The 12,345-nt window shown below is 38.8% G+C and overlaps 1 protein-coding gene across 5 annotated transcripts in view; it reads right to left on the reverse strand.

Annotated features, from left to right (window-relative positions):
• Nucleotides 1–12,345, reverse strand: part of PARD3B (par-3 family cell polarity regulator beta) — a 1,043,271-nt gene that overhangs the window by 489,918 nt on the left and 541,008 nt on the right. For all 5 annotated transcript variants that reach the window (XM_057551599.1, XM_057551600.1, XM_057551598.1 and 2 more), the window contains exons 9-10: nt 11,122–11,261; nt 9,876–10,004 (exon numbers count right to left, since the gene is read on the reverse strand). In XM_057551599.1, coding sequence (XP_057407582.1) covers nt 9,876–10,004; nt 11,122–11,261 — 269 coding nt within the window. The remainder of the gene's footprint in view (nt 1–9,875; nt 10,005–11,121; nt 11,262–12,345) is intronic.

The following is a 12,345-nucleotide window of genomic DNA, read 5'->3' on the forward strand; positions in this document are numbered from 1 at the left end:
GCCCAGAGAATCTTTAGGGACGGGGCATGGGAAGAGGTAAGTGGCAACAGATTGTTATTTAAGTGTCTGCCTCTGTTTTATCAGCCCTTAGGAAAAAAAAAAAAAAAAAGTAACAATCTTAAGCTGATATTCTTTAACGATAAAGATCACACATTTTCTTGAAAAACAGGCAGATGCAACATGTTCAAACCTCTCAGTATACTTTCAAAGTGAAATGGACTCTTGCGGCAGTTTCACATGTGTGGTATTTACTTTGATAACAGCTGGAAAAGTCGACCACAATCAATTATGGCAGTACTTTTTTCCCCTTAATCTTTAAATATCCTTTACAAAATGAACGCATTTCCTTATCTTACGGCGAATGTACCTTAACAAATGTACTGATCACAGGCATCGGGGTAATTAGGCAAATCAAGGTCATCCCCTGAGCTTTGTAACACCTTCTCAACCAGCTGTTCCGTATCAACAGCTGGCATGAATTACTGGTAACATTTTGCTAACTGGATAATAAGAAGGATATAGTCTGTGGCTGGTTGCAATATTCCTTTTTCTGAGCTGTTTAAACATGTATATTCAGAAAACTCTTCTTTTTTCTAGCCTCCGGAAGCCTAATCATGGTCACAGTGGCCACTAATAAGACATATGTCTTGTGCCATGAGAGTACGGCCAGATCTCATGGCTCTTCATCCTTAACTTTGCAAGAGAATGTAATTAGGCCCCAGTCCTCTGAATGTCAGGAGAGCTTCTTTTCAGCACAGAACACTCCTCCTTGCACCACCTTCCAAACTCCAACGAAACCAGTCTTGTGATAAAACCCATTAAGTATTTTCATTCTGACACCTGGAAGCCATACAACCAGGCAAAATGGCCAGCACTTCCTCCATCTGTTTTAATAATGCTGAACCAGAGCATTTATCATCATCTATTTTATCAAGACTAGATTTTGCTGACAAGGGTTCAGTAAAATTCTTTTAGGTATGAGTACTTCCCAGGGAGTAGCAGATGACTATTAATCCCTCAGGTTTATGGGTTCTTGAATGCATTTAAAAAAATTGCCAGAGATTAAGGGCCTGGTCTTCTAGTGCACAGCGCAAGTGAGAACGTATGATGCTTATCTCAGTGACGTGGAAGTCTTCCTTTAAAAATATTTCTGATTTTGACAAACAGTATAAATTTTGGTATGGGGCAATATCTCTGTGCCTCATTTTTTCCACCTTTAAAATGAGATAAATGGGAACAACTAAGCATAGTGGCTCTGTGACAGTACACGAGGATTACTTTCTTAGGAGCTTTACAAACTTTGACCTGAATTCAACATAGCAGAATGGGGATGGTAGATTATGGTCCATGCACGGGGCCGGTGGAGGATACCTTACCTGCAGCACACCACGTTGGAGATAAAATAAGTGTAACTGCAAACAAATGCCAATAACCCGATCTTCTAAGCTTCCCTAAAAGTACCTCCCTCTGGTATGTGTCTAGATCTACAAGTTACAAGGTGGCACATAACACATTTTGAGCACAATCAAACTGAGCGTGAACATTTTAAAGCACAATCGAGTTGGGCCTGAAAAAGTCAAGTACGATTGAGTTTGCCTAAATGAATCAGGTGTAATTGAGCTGAGTAACTGGATTGCGTTCAGCGCTGGCCCTTTGCCAAAATGAGGGGCACGTGGCTAAAGAGACGCAACTCAGCTGGGCTTGAAATTTTCACTGAATACTTTTCACAGCGCAAGAAACTGTTTGCAGAACAGAACGATAAAGTTGAAAATGTGATTACTGAAGCTAGTCAGCTACAGGCAGTAAGGTATCCTGTAGGCCTTGTTACACTCTAGAACTAAATCACTGTTCCAGTGGTTCTCAAATTTGAGGGTGCATCAGAACTATCTGGAGGGCTTGTTAAAATACATCTTTGAGCTCCGCCCCTAGAGTTTCTGATTTCTTAGTTCTGGAGGGAGCCTGAGAATTTGCATGTTTAACCAGTTCCCAGGTGATGCTACACTGCTGGTCTGAGACCATGTTTTGAGGACCATTGTTCTCACACGTTATTGTAGCCAAGACTGAAACATTTTAAAAGTACTTTAAAATACTTTTAATGCTTCAAAAATACCTCTAATGTTTTAAAATAAAAAGTACTGATACTTATTGTTTTTATATGTCTTTACAAATAAACTGTACAACTAGACCATGCAAATGTCTTCAGGATAATTTAAACTACTTAAACTGTCATTTACATTTATTTTAAAAAAATGTAATAGATCTTTATTGGAGTATAACTGCTTCACAAGACTGTGTTAGTTTCTGCGGTACAATAAAGTGAATCAGCCATATGCATACATATATCCCCATATCCCCTCCCTCTTTCGTCTCCCTCCCACCCTCCCTTATCCCACCCCTCTAGGTGGTCACAAAGCACCGAGCTGATCTCCCCGTGCTATGCGGCTGCTTCCCACTAGCTATCTATTTTACATTTGGTAGTGTACATATGTCGATGCTACTCTCACTTCGCCCCAGCTTCCCCCTCCCACCCCATGTCCTCAAGTCCATTCTCTATGTCTACATCTTTACATTTAATACTAACTATCCCTACCCTCATTGTCTTGTGTGTAATTAGAAGTTGCTAGTGCCCTGATATCTAAGGAAATCTCTGCATATTTTTTGTTTTAAAATGACTTTAGCAGGATGGATAATGCATTCAATACAGATTAGATATAGATCAGGGGTAATAGCTGTTTTAGCAATACCTTTTCCAGCTTTCTATATTGTCTATTTTAATAATGCATAGTTTTCACTTATTCAGTCAACAAATATTTACTGAGCACACACTGTGCACCAGGCATGGGAAATAACAGGAGTCAACACTATTCGACACCTACCACGTGTTAGCATCTCTGCTCAACTAATTCTCACAACAACCCTACAAGGTAGGTGCTATCATCATCCTTATTGGACGAGTGAAGAAACTGAGGCAGAGAGGTTGAGTAAGATTGTGAAGCAGGGATTCACATTCAGCCCATGAGACTCCCAAACCTGGACTCTTAATTGCTGTTTGTCTACAGTTCTTAAGGTGACTCAGAAGCATGGTAAGTTTTGAATATACATGGAAAACTAAGTGGGGCTGCATAACCCAGACTTGGGGGTTCAAGGAGGCTCTGTAAGTAAATGTCTTAAGGAGTTGTATGGTGAGAGGGAAGGGAGAGGGTGTCCTAAGCAGAGGGAAGTCTCACAGCCATTGATTGACAAAGAGAGGGCACTGGTAACATTTTAAACAAGTGAAAAAAAAGTTTGGAATGGCTAGAGAGCAGGGAGAAGGCAAAAATGCTGATGACCACTGGTCATGGACCAGCTTGGGATCCATGAAAGGAACACAATTCTAGGCCAAGAATAATTGTTTTCTTCTCCAAACCTGCCTATGTATCTTTTATCTCTAGACATCCAAACTCAAAACTTGGGTAGATTTGATATATCTCATTCCATTACCCTAACATCTATCAGATGCCAAAGCCAAGGTTTTCTATTTCCATACCCCTCTCCGTTCCCAATGAGTGGGAAGCCCTAGCTGTGCACTTAATATCTCTCATTTAGATGAGCAATAACAATAACAAGTAACATTTGCTGAATCCCATTCTATGTGCCCTATACATGCATCTCATTTCTCTTAGGTAGACAAAAATCTGATCCCCATGTTTGTGATGAGGAGTGGGGGCATAGGGAAGTAACTTAATCGAGGCCATTCAGCCAATCAGTAGGAGAGCCAGGATTCAACCCAGGTCTGACTAAACCCAGCTCTTAAGCTCCCTGTCATTACAGTCTAGTGAATTGCAACAGATCCTAGCAGGTATCCAAATACCTTTTCACCCCTTACAAACAATACTACTCATGATAGCTCCTTGCTCAGTAATCTACCAGGATGGGCTACTTACTATCTCCTTGATATATTTTGTATTTTCCAATCTCTGAGTATTTGAAGATGCTATTTCCTGCCCCCCGCTCTGCATTTTGAAATCCTACTCAATCATCAAGATTCTTCTCAAATACCATTAGGTTCTTAAAGGTTTTTTGGTCCCCAACTTTGAATTCTCATAACACTTTATTTGCATAATTTGATCAACTCATCACTCTTTTTTTTCTTTATGGGCTAGAAGCTTCTTGAGGACAGGGACACATCTTGTTGATTCTGGAGGTCATGTTGCAGAGCCTTGACTACTGGTTGAACAGAAATGCAGTAAGAAGGAAACTGAAATTACTGTAGAAAGAGGCAGAAATGGAGATTGTACCTTGGCAAGGACTCCATCTGAAGTCATAGAACTGAGTTACTTGGAGAATCTATAAAATATAGCAATGCATTTTGGTTTTTGCATAGTTATTTAAATTCTAAAACATAACTCTTGCACTCTGGTTTAGGTAGAAAAATCATTCTGAATCCATCCTTCAAGTTCTGCTACTTATCCACAAATAACCACTATAATATTCATTCCTCCTTAAGTACCTTGGTTAATTAAGCATGGAATCATTTTGAATCAAATAGCCAAAGGGAATAAAATATCAGTTAAATGAGGTTCATCTAAGTTTTCAAACTAAAATTCTTGCATGATTCACGATGTTAAATAATTTGACATTTGAGGTGTGAATTTTTCACTTAGGAAGAAGATGGAGTAAACCGTGAAGGGGTTGGGCCATGTGTCATTTGCTAAGGTAGTTACCGGGACTGGTGAAACGGTAGTGCTGGAATGCACCGATCTCAGCAACTATTAAGGGCGCCTCCACATATGCATGCATCAGTTTTTTTCTCAGCAAAAGCGATGCTCCTGAGGGAAGGTCAGATCAGCATGACAAACATGGCTACCTTTGGGATCTCAGTCATTCCAGGCAGGAGCAACTTGCTTGCTTGAAATATAGTTATTGCCCCTTGCAGAGGCCACTGCTTAATAGCAGGCAAACTTGGCAGGTAGAAATTATAAATACATATGAAATTTTCTCAGCTTGTTTTACCCACCAGGGGTTGCTCTGATTTTCAGGATAATTTAAAGATAAGGCAGCAGGTCAGAACATGAAACGTTAAACAGGTTAACAATGAAATGGCAGAATACTTTTTCCCCTGTAAACAAAAGAAGACAGCCACATACATGTACATGTACATGCACATACGTGGCAAATAATAAAGTGCTGCTTCCTCTGAAGTCCTTAAAAATACAGGCATGGAATACATAGAAAACCTTTAGTTTTTCAGAATCTTTTCTGAATGGAAAGAGAGCTTTATCTGACACTTTGCACAAGACGAAAAGAATTTTAGGTATCAGGGATGGAAAATAACTTGCAGACCATGTCTCTCACAGAACAGACCAAACAAACCACCGAATAAGTAGCACAGTTTTTGTTTCAAGTGCAGGCGCAGATACAGCAGTTTCACCTTCTGATTCTATTACCAACACTAATCTCAAAGTCCCTTTGCAAAAGTGTTCCTTATGTGAACACCTCTTTAATAAACTCTCACCCAGTAAGGGGATGAGAACATCAAAGGATCTTCTAGACTGGGATTCTGGAAAGATTACCTTTGAAGCTCAGTTCTTTTGGTAAAAATACTAGAAAGAGCTAAATAGTAATGATGTTATTAAATGATGTTATTATATAAATTCCTTTCATTTGATTTTCAACCCAGACTGCCACAGATGGAAAGAAAGTTGGCTAAACGTGCTGCTATACTTGGGATACTAACCAATTGCTCAGGAAGGAAGACATGGACCAGCAAATACAAGCATTCAGCACAGTTCTCTTATGTGGCAAGTCAGGAGAAATGACCAGGAAATGGATGCTGAGGCCTTTGGAATGACAGAGGGTCACATTCGAGAGACCATCCTATATTGGGCCTTCCTGCAGAACTGCTGACCACATGCTCCCTTGGCTGTGAGCGTTAAGACTTCACAGGAAGCTAATGATAACAAGGAAATAAGGAAGATTTAACTGTCAGAAAATAGGCAGAGCAGTGCTGTTAAGAGGGTACGGAGCTCACGAAATAGCACAGCTTAACAAAAGGGAGAGGACAGTTTCTCAGAACAGGAAACCAATAAACAGTTTGTTTTCTTCAAAGGAGATAGAACAAGACAAAAGCAGGAAGTGCTGTCCTTCCTTCATCCTGCCAGATTTTCAGTGGCAAGTCAAGTGTGTGCATCAATCACAATAAGGGAGAAGAGACCGAAATGATACCATCTTCAATTTTTTGAAAGAAAAATACAAAGATGTATCACGTCGCACACTCTTCTTTATTCTGTGCTTTCAAATAGTCCAGTGCCACACGCTCTGAGTATTTCCCACTGAAATAGCCCCATGAATGCCAAATATGACCTCTTGATAAACTTCCTGCAGAGTTCCTGCTATTTAGCATTCAAGACAGGTATTGGGGCTGGAAAAATAATATTATTCCACATTTCTCCAAAACAAAGATTCTGGGTCCACGTTACTTCAGTGCTTGTTAGCCTCAAAGGCCCTTGCTTTGCTGTGGTTACAAAGAATATTCCACATATTTGGATAGCTAGAAGTCAAATATTTTTTAAAGAGACTATTTGCCAGAGAATTCTAAGAGAATGGATACTAACCACATGCCCTCCAAATTTTGTGTAACACAGAAAATGATGAGAACAAAGAATTTATTTTCACTTATAATCTCATAGTTGCACAATTAATTTAATATGCTCCCTGGTGGGCTTGGCCTATGATATCACTTTCTGGGATAGAAATCCAATGTCACTAAATTATATTAAATGAGAGTGAAATAATATATACAGGCTGCCTGGCTTGTAAATTTGGTTGGTTACACAAATTTTGTCTGTAATTCTGTATTTTGGATACCAGAATACATATTAAAATAATGAAAAAGAAAACAATCAATGTTCAAAATAGTGGTTAATCCCAGGTAAGCCTGCATAAATTTATTTACCCCATAATACCTATACAGTATTGTGTTTACGATACTACAGAAGTGGTAATGTACTAGAAGAAACAAGTATAGCTAACATATTTAGTACTTACAATTGACCAGAAGCAACACTTAGAGCTTTGCATGCATTATCTCTTTTAATTGTCACAGAAATCTAATGATACATATGAGGACTGAGCCTCAGAATGATTTTGTGATCTGCTCTGGATCACACAGTAGGTAGTAAGGACAGAAGTTGAGCTTCAGAGACAATAGTAAATGCTAAGAAACCTAGGCATCTAGTTCCTGCTGACTGTGGGCCCATGGACAGGTTACTCAACCACCCTGAGCCTCTGTTTTCTCAGCTACAAAAGTAGAGTTGGACTCACAGATTCTTTCAGCTCCCTTTAGTCCAAAAATTCTATTATTCCATTTGCTAACTTCTAGATGTAATTGTCTTTGACTAAAAATGCTTTCAGAGTTTCAAACTGGAATAAGATCAGCATCCCTTTCCCCCTTACAGGGCGCAGGGCTGGGAGTTGGTGGGGGTAACGGGGGCTGGGAGAGCTTATAGGAGGAAGGAATTAGCTGTGCAGTTGGGAATTCTAGAGGACATATGGAAAAGGGGTATAAGTGACTGTTAGATGGGGAACGAGGGACTCGTGAGTGTTTGAGTTCCTAGCTGGAGCTCTGCTATTGGGTTCCTCTGCATGCCTAGGGGCTGCCTGGAATATTTCTCTCTATATGCAGGATTTTACTCCTCCCAGGACCACAGTTCAAAAGAATACACAATCAAAACTTCTTTCCTAGTTCTCCTATCCCTGAAACAAGTACATAGTCCTACTGAGGTTTTCTAACCGTTTTTATCACCAGCAACCAACGAATTAAATAAGAAGTGTAAGGGCTTCCTGCTATATATCCATGCTGCCCCCTCTTGTATTGTTTCTTTTCACTTTGACCCTTGTAGAGAAAGACCAACGTCTTTGGATAAATAAAAGATTGAGGGAAAGAATCTATCTGAATTTAGAGAAAAAAAATCTAGACTTCGAGTTTTGACAGCATTTCTCCTTAGGAAGAGTCGGGAGCTTCAGTGAGGAGACGAGTGAGTGTGGAGGAATCCAGTAGCGGAAAGGAGGTGGGGAGTGCATCTCCCCTTCCCTATTTTATCATGGACCGTCTCAAAGCATAAAAGAGGACAAGCGGAAAAATGGATAAGATGAGGGGAAAGATAACAAAGGATCAAAAGGAAAGTCCATGGTACAGAAACATGGAAGGCAGGGGTTCCTTTGGCCAGTACTAAGGAGGGTTAATATATAAGAGACGAGGTTCAGGAAAGCTGTATATTCAAATGTGGATATAAACACATGTAACAGAATATTAGACCCAGAGTAGGTATCTTAGAGGTTATCTAGTCTTATCACCTTACCAACAGGAGAATTGTTTCTGGAGCATCTTTGACAGATGGTGAGGCAGGTTCTGTTTCAGTATGCTAAATAACCTGTTTCCTTCTTGGACAGCTCCAACAGTTAGAAAGTGCTTGTAACATTATCACTTCCAACTATTTGTTTTGGAACAGGCTCACATAGAGCAGGAAATTAGTCTTAATTATTTTTGTATCCCCAGAACCTCCAACTTACTGCACAGCGCATGCTCAGTAACTTGTTTGTTGGATTAATGCATAAGTAAATTAATGGATATAAACTATCTGAAGAAACAGACTAAAATTTACTTTCCAATCCATACAATAACTCTTTATATATGTGATAGCAATTATCAGTACTAAACTTTTTTTTTCAAGTTAACTATACTCAATTTTCTCAACACTCACTATTCTGATGATCTAACTCGGGGAACCTATCATATTACCCATATGTGCCTTTGTCATTTCTTATATAGATTGAAAGGAAATAAAAAACAAAGGGTAATTAGAAGTCCTTAGACCACATCTATTCTTCTTTATTATTAGCCATAAAAGTCCTTTGAAGTTTCTAAAGCCTCCTTAAATATTTCAATAATAAATATTATGTGTTCATTGTAAAAAAAAAAAAAAAAGAGAAAATGAAAATCTCTCATAATCCCAACAATCTGGGTGCATCTCCTTCCAGCTTTTTAAAAAAGATTTTTAATGTAATTTGTCATACTGCATATGCCATTTTATACCCAACTTTTTACTTAATAATATACTATGAACATTCTCTCATATTATTATTAATTCCTCACAGAGACCATTTTAAGTACTTATTATATTTCATTGGAAAGCGATCCAGTTATTTAACCAATACCTTCTTGCTGTACCATGCCCAATATATCACTATAATAAACAGGACTGGAGAAAAAAAATCAATATAGAAGAATTTTTTCCATATCTTTGATGATCAGTTTAGGACAAATTGCTAAAAGTATAGTTACTAGTTCAAAGGGTACACATTTTTAATAAGACTTTTGAAATTCTCTTTCTTGAGATGTCTTTCCCAGCCTTCAAGACTAGGTTAAATTCCCTTGTTATATATTACTGTAGCACTCCGCAGTTTGCTTTCATAATCTTCATCACCATTTTAAATACTTGGTTATATTTTAGTTTCCCTTTAGACTGCTAACTGCACTAAGGTAGGGCCATGAACATTTCTGCTGGTTGTGTTTTGCACAGGGCCTAGCCCATAGCACATACTCAATGTGCATTTTATCTTACCAAATATTGTTAAATTGCCTCCTTGAAGGGTGTTTGAATTCGTACACTTGAAGCACTGTTTGCATTTACCCACCTCACTGCATCATCACATCATCACTAAAACAGTGATACCCCAAATGGGGACAAAACACTGTCAGTGTGATTCACTTTTTTTTTTTTTTTTTTTTACAAATGAAGCCCATGACTTAGAACTCATTTCTCAGCTATTATGAATTCACTGAGTGTATTATGTCCTGTACTGAAAATTCAGTAAGACTGTGATCTGAACCTTACCAGCTCTCGGGGCAGAAAAGTTCCTTCCTGGCGGGCGATGACCAGCGATGCAGTCTCTCCCTGCTTGGTGCTCCTCAGCATGGCCACGAGCTCTTCCTGAGTTCGTCCAGTGACATCTCTGCCATTTACCTAATGCAGGCAACCATATGAGCAACCACAATTAAAACACTTGCCATCCCCTTCTGCCCGAGATGGTTTTTGAAAGCAAGCAGCAAATGGGCTCCCATGATCAATGAAGCTCTGGAAAGATGAAAACTGAATACATGAGCCCAAACCAACTATGTTTATGATACTAGCAATATACCAACCATCATTATTGTGGTGCTGGACAGCCTCAGACATTCAGTAATTGGCATCAGCAGTTTTCCCTAAGACATCACATTCTTAGCAAGGACAAATCAAACTGACAGATACCAGAGAATGATTCCTCAAGTAGGAAGGAAGCTGATTTCAAATGCTTAGCTGTTACCATTCTCTGCCAAATACAAATAGGAGAAATGGACCGTTATCACACGGTAAATTCTTGAGACATAAGTTTTTTTTGTTATAATTCTACAATTTTCCATGTTTAGAAAATTATAGTCATCAGGTTACCATAGATTATTGGAGATTGTAATTTGGAACTACATTAGTCATTTGGCCCATTTTCTATCGTGATCTAGAACTATATAAAAAGCTATAGTGCTACTTCCATGCCATGAGAAAGTTCAATGGAACCAGCCAGTTTCAACGAACATGATTTCTTGAAAGGTAAATTGACAATATATACTTAGCCAAGAAGATGATGCTATCAAACAAAAATAAATGACAAAAAAAAAAAAAGCCTCTTGCTTTGGGTATTCCAAATACTTCTCTATATGCATAGACCAACCTGAGACAGGCTGGCCCACTCTTGGAGAAGTTTAAGGAAACTGTTACAAGGGCTTGGGTGCAAATTTGAAATCCTTAGCCCTAATTAAATATATGATGAACTCGTGGATTTGACCCAAATTCCCCAGGGACTCTAAGAGGCGGAAGTAAGAAAGAGGAGATCGGGAAAACTTTTCACTATTATTTGGCCCCATATCATTGTCCTTATTGAGGGCTTACAAAGATAGGCTATTGATTAACCAGTTTTCTAATTAAAGTCCTTATCTTGTCTATAAGTACAGTTTTCAACATACTGAATTCAAAATTTAATACATTTTATATCCTTATTTCAAACACTAAGAAAGATTTTATTGAAGATATTCATTCTAATTCTTACCTCCAAAATTCTGTCCCCTGATTGTAGGCGGCCATCTTTTATTGCTGCTCCCTTTGGTAAAATGTTTTTTACAAAAATGGGACCAGGACCATGTATGGAAGAATCTCTGGTAACCACAGTGAAACCAAGTCCTTCAGGTCCTAGTGTATAAGACCAGGAAAACGCATGGTCAACCTTCAGCAGGAGTAATATTATATTCAATTTTATAGTTAAATCCACCTAATTTAGACTAATGCAGAATAAGTGAAGTATTGACATTCCAGTAAATATTTTAAATATGCTTCAGTTTTTCTGGTTTTAAATACAGATTACAGTTCCTTACAGGCCATGATTGTATCACAGTGAATTTAGGGCCAGTGTAGATATATAAAACTTTCATTTACTAAGGTCCTAGAAGAAACACCACATGTTATCTATATACCTGGGAGACTGATTTCTCAGTAAACCATAACCTGACTTCATACTTTCCTGAGAAGCAAGAGGCCATCTGACACGTCAGGCTTTCAATCAACTAGCCAGCCTGTGCTTCCCCCTCCCCCTGAGTCTCCATTCCTTGTGTACGGCATCCCATTGTCCCATCACTCGTTCCTGTTACTCCTGTCCAGTTCTCTTGCATCTCCAGTTTCTCTCTTTGAGTTTATGTCTTTTTTCACTCTATGTGAAGGTATGCTTAGATTTCTCTACCCTAAAAAATCCTTACATCAATCCTACTGCTTCTTCAATCTTCCATCACCAACTACCTACCCATGACCATATCCAGTCATTTTTCCGATTCTGATCTTTCCCCTTCTCTAGCTTTGACACTTCTCACCAACCATTTTCTTGAAATTAACTCCCCCCATTGGTATTCATGTTTTTAGTTTCTGATTATTTTCCTGCCTCTCTGATCACAACATGTCTGTCCTTCTCTTACCCATCATTCTCCCACGTAAACATAGATGTTCCCCAAGGATCTGGAACAATTTGTCCTCTAGACTGCCTTCCATGCTCCTGGCTCCAACTACCATCTCCCTACAGATGACACTTACATCACTTTGCTTGTCTCTAATCTCTCTGGTGTCAGTCTCCAGGATATTACCATGCACATACTTTCACAAGCATTTTAAATTTCACTATGAACTTCCTTCTCCAACCCAGATCCTTGCCTTTTCTACTTAAAATTCTAATTTCTCGTAATGGCATCTCCATTGTGCAAGACACCCTGGCTGAAAACCTCAGCAATAA

Source organism: Balaenoptera acutorostrata, chromosome 8 (assembly GCF_949987535.1).
Source record: "Balaenoptera acutorostrata chromosome 8, mBalAcu1.1, whole genome shotgun sequence".
NCBI classification, from domain to species: Eukaryota; Metazoa; Chordata; class Mammalia; order Artiodactyla; family Balaenopteridae; genus Balaenoptera; species Balaenoptera acutorostrata.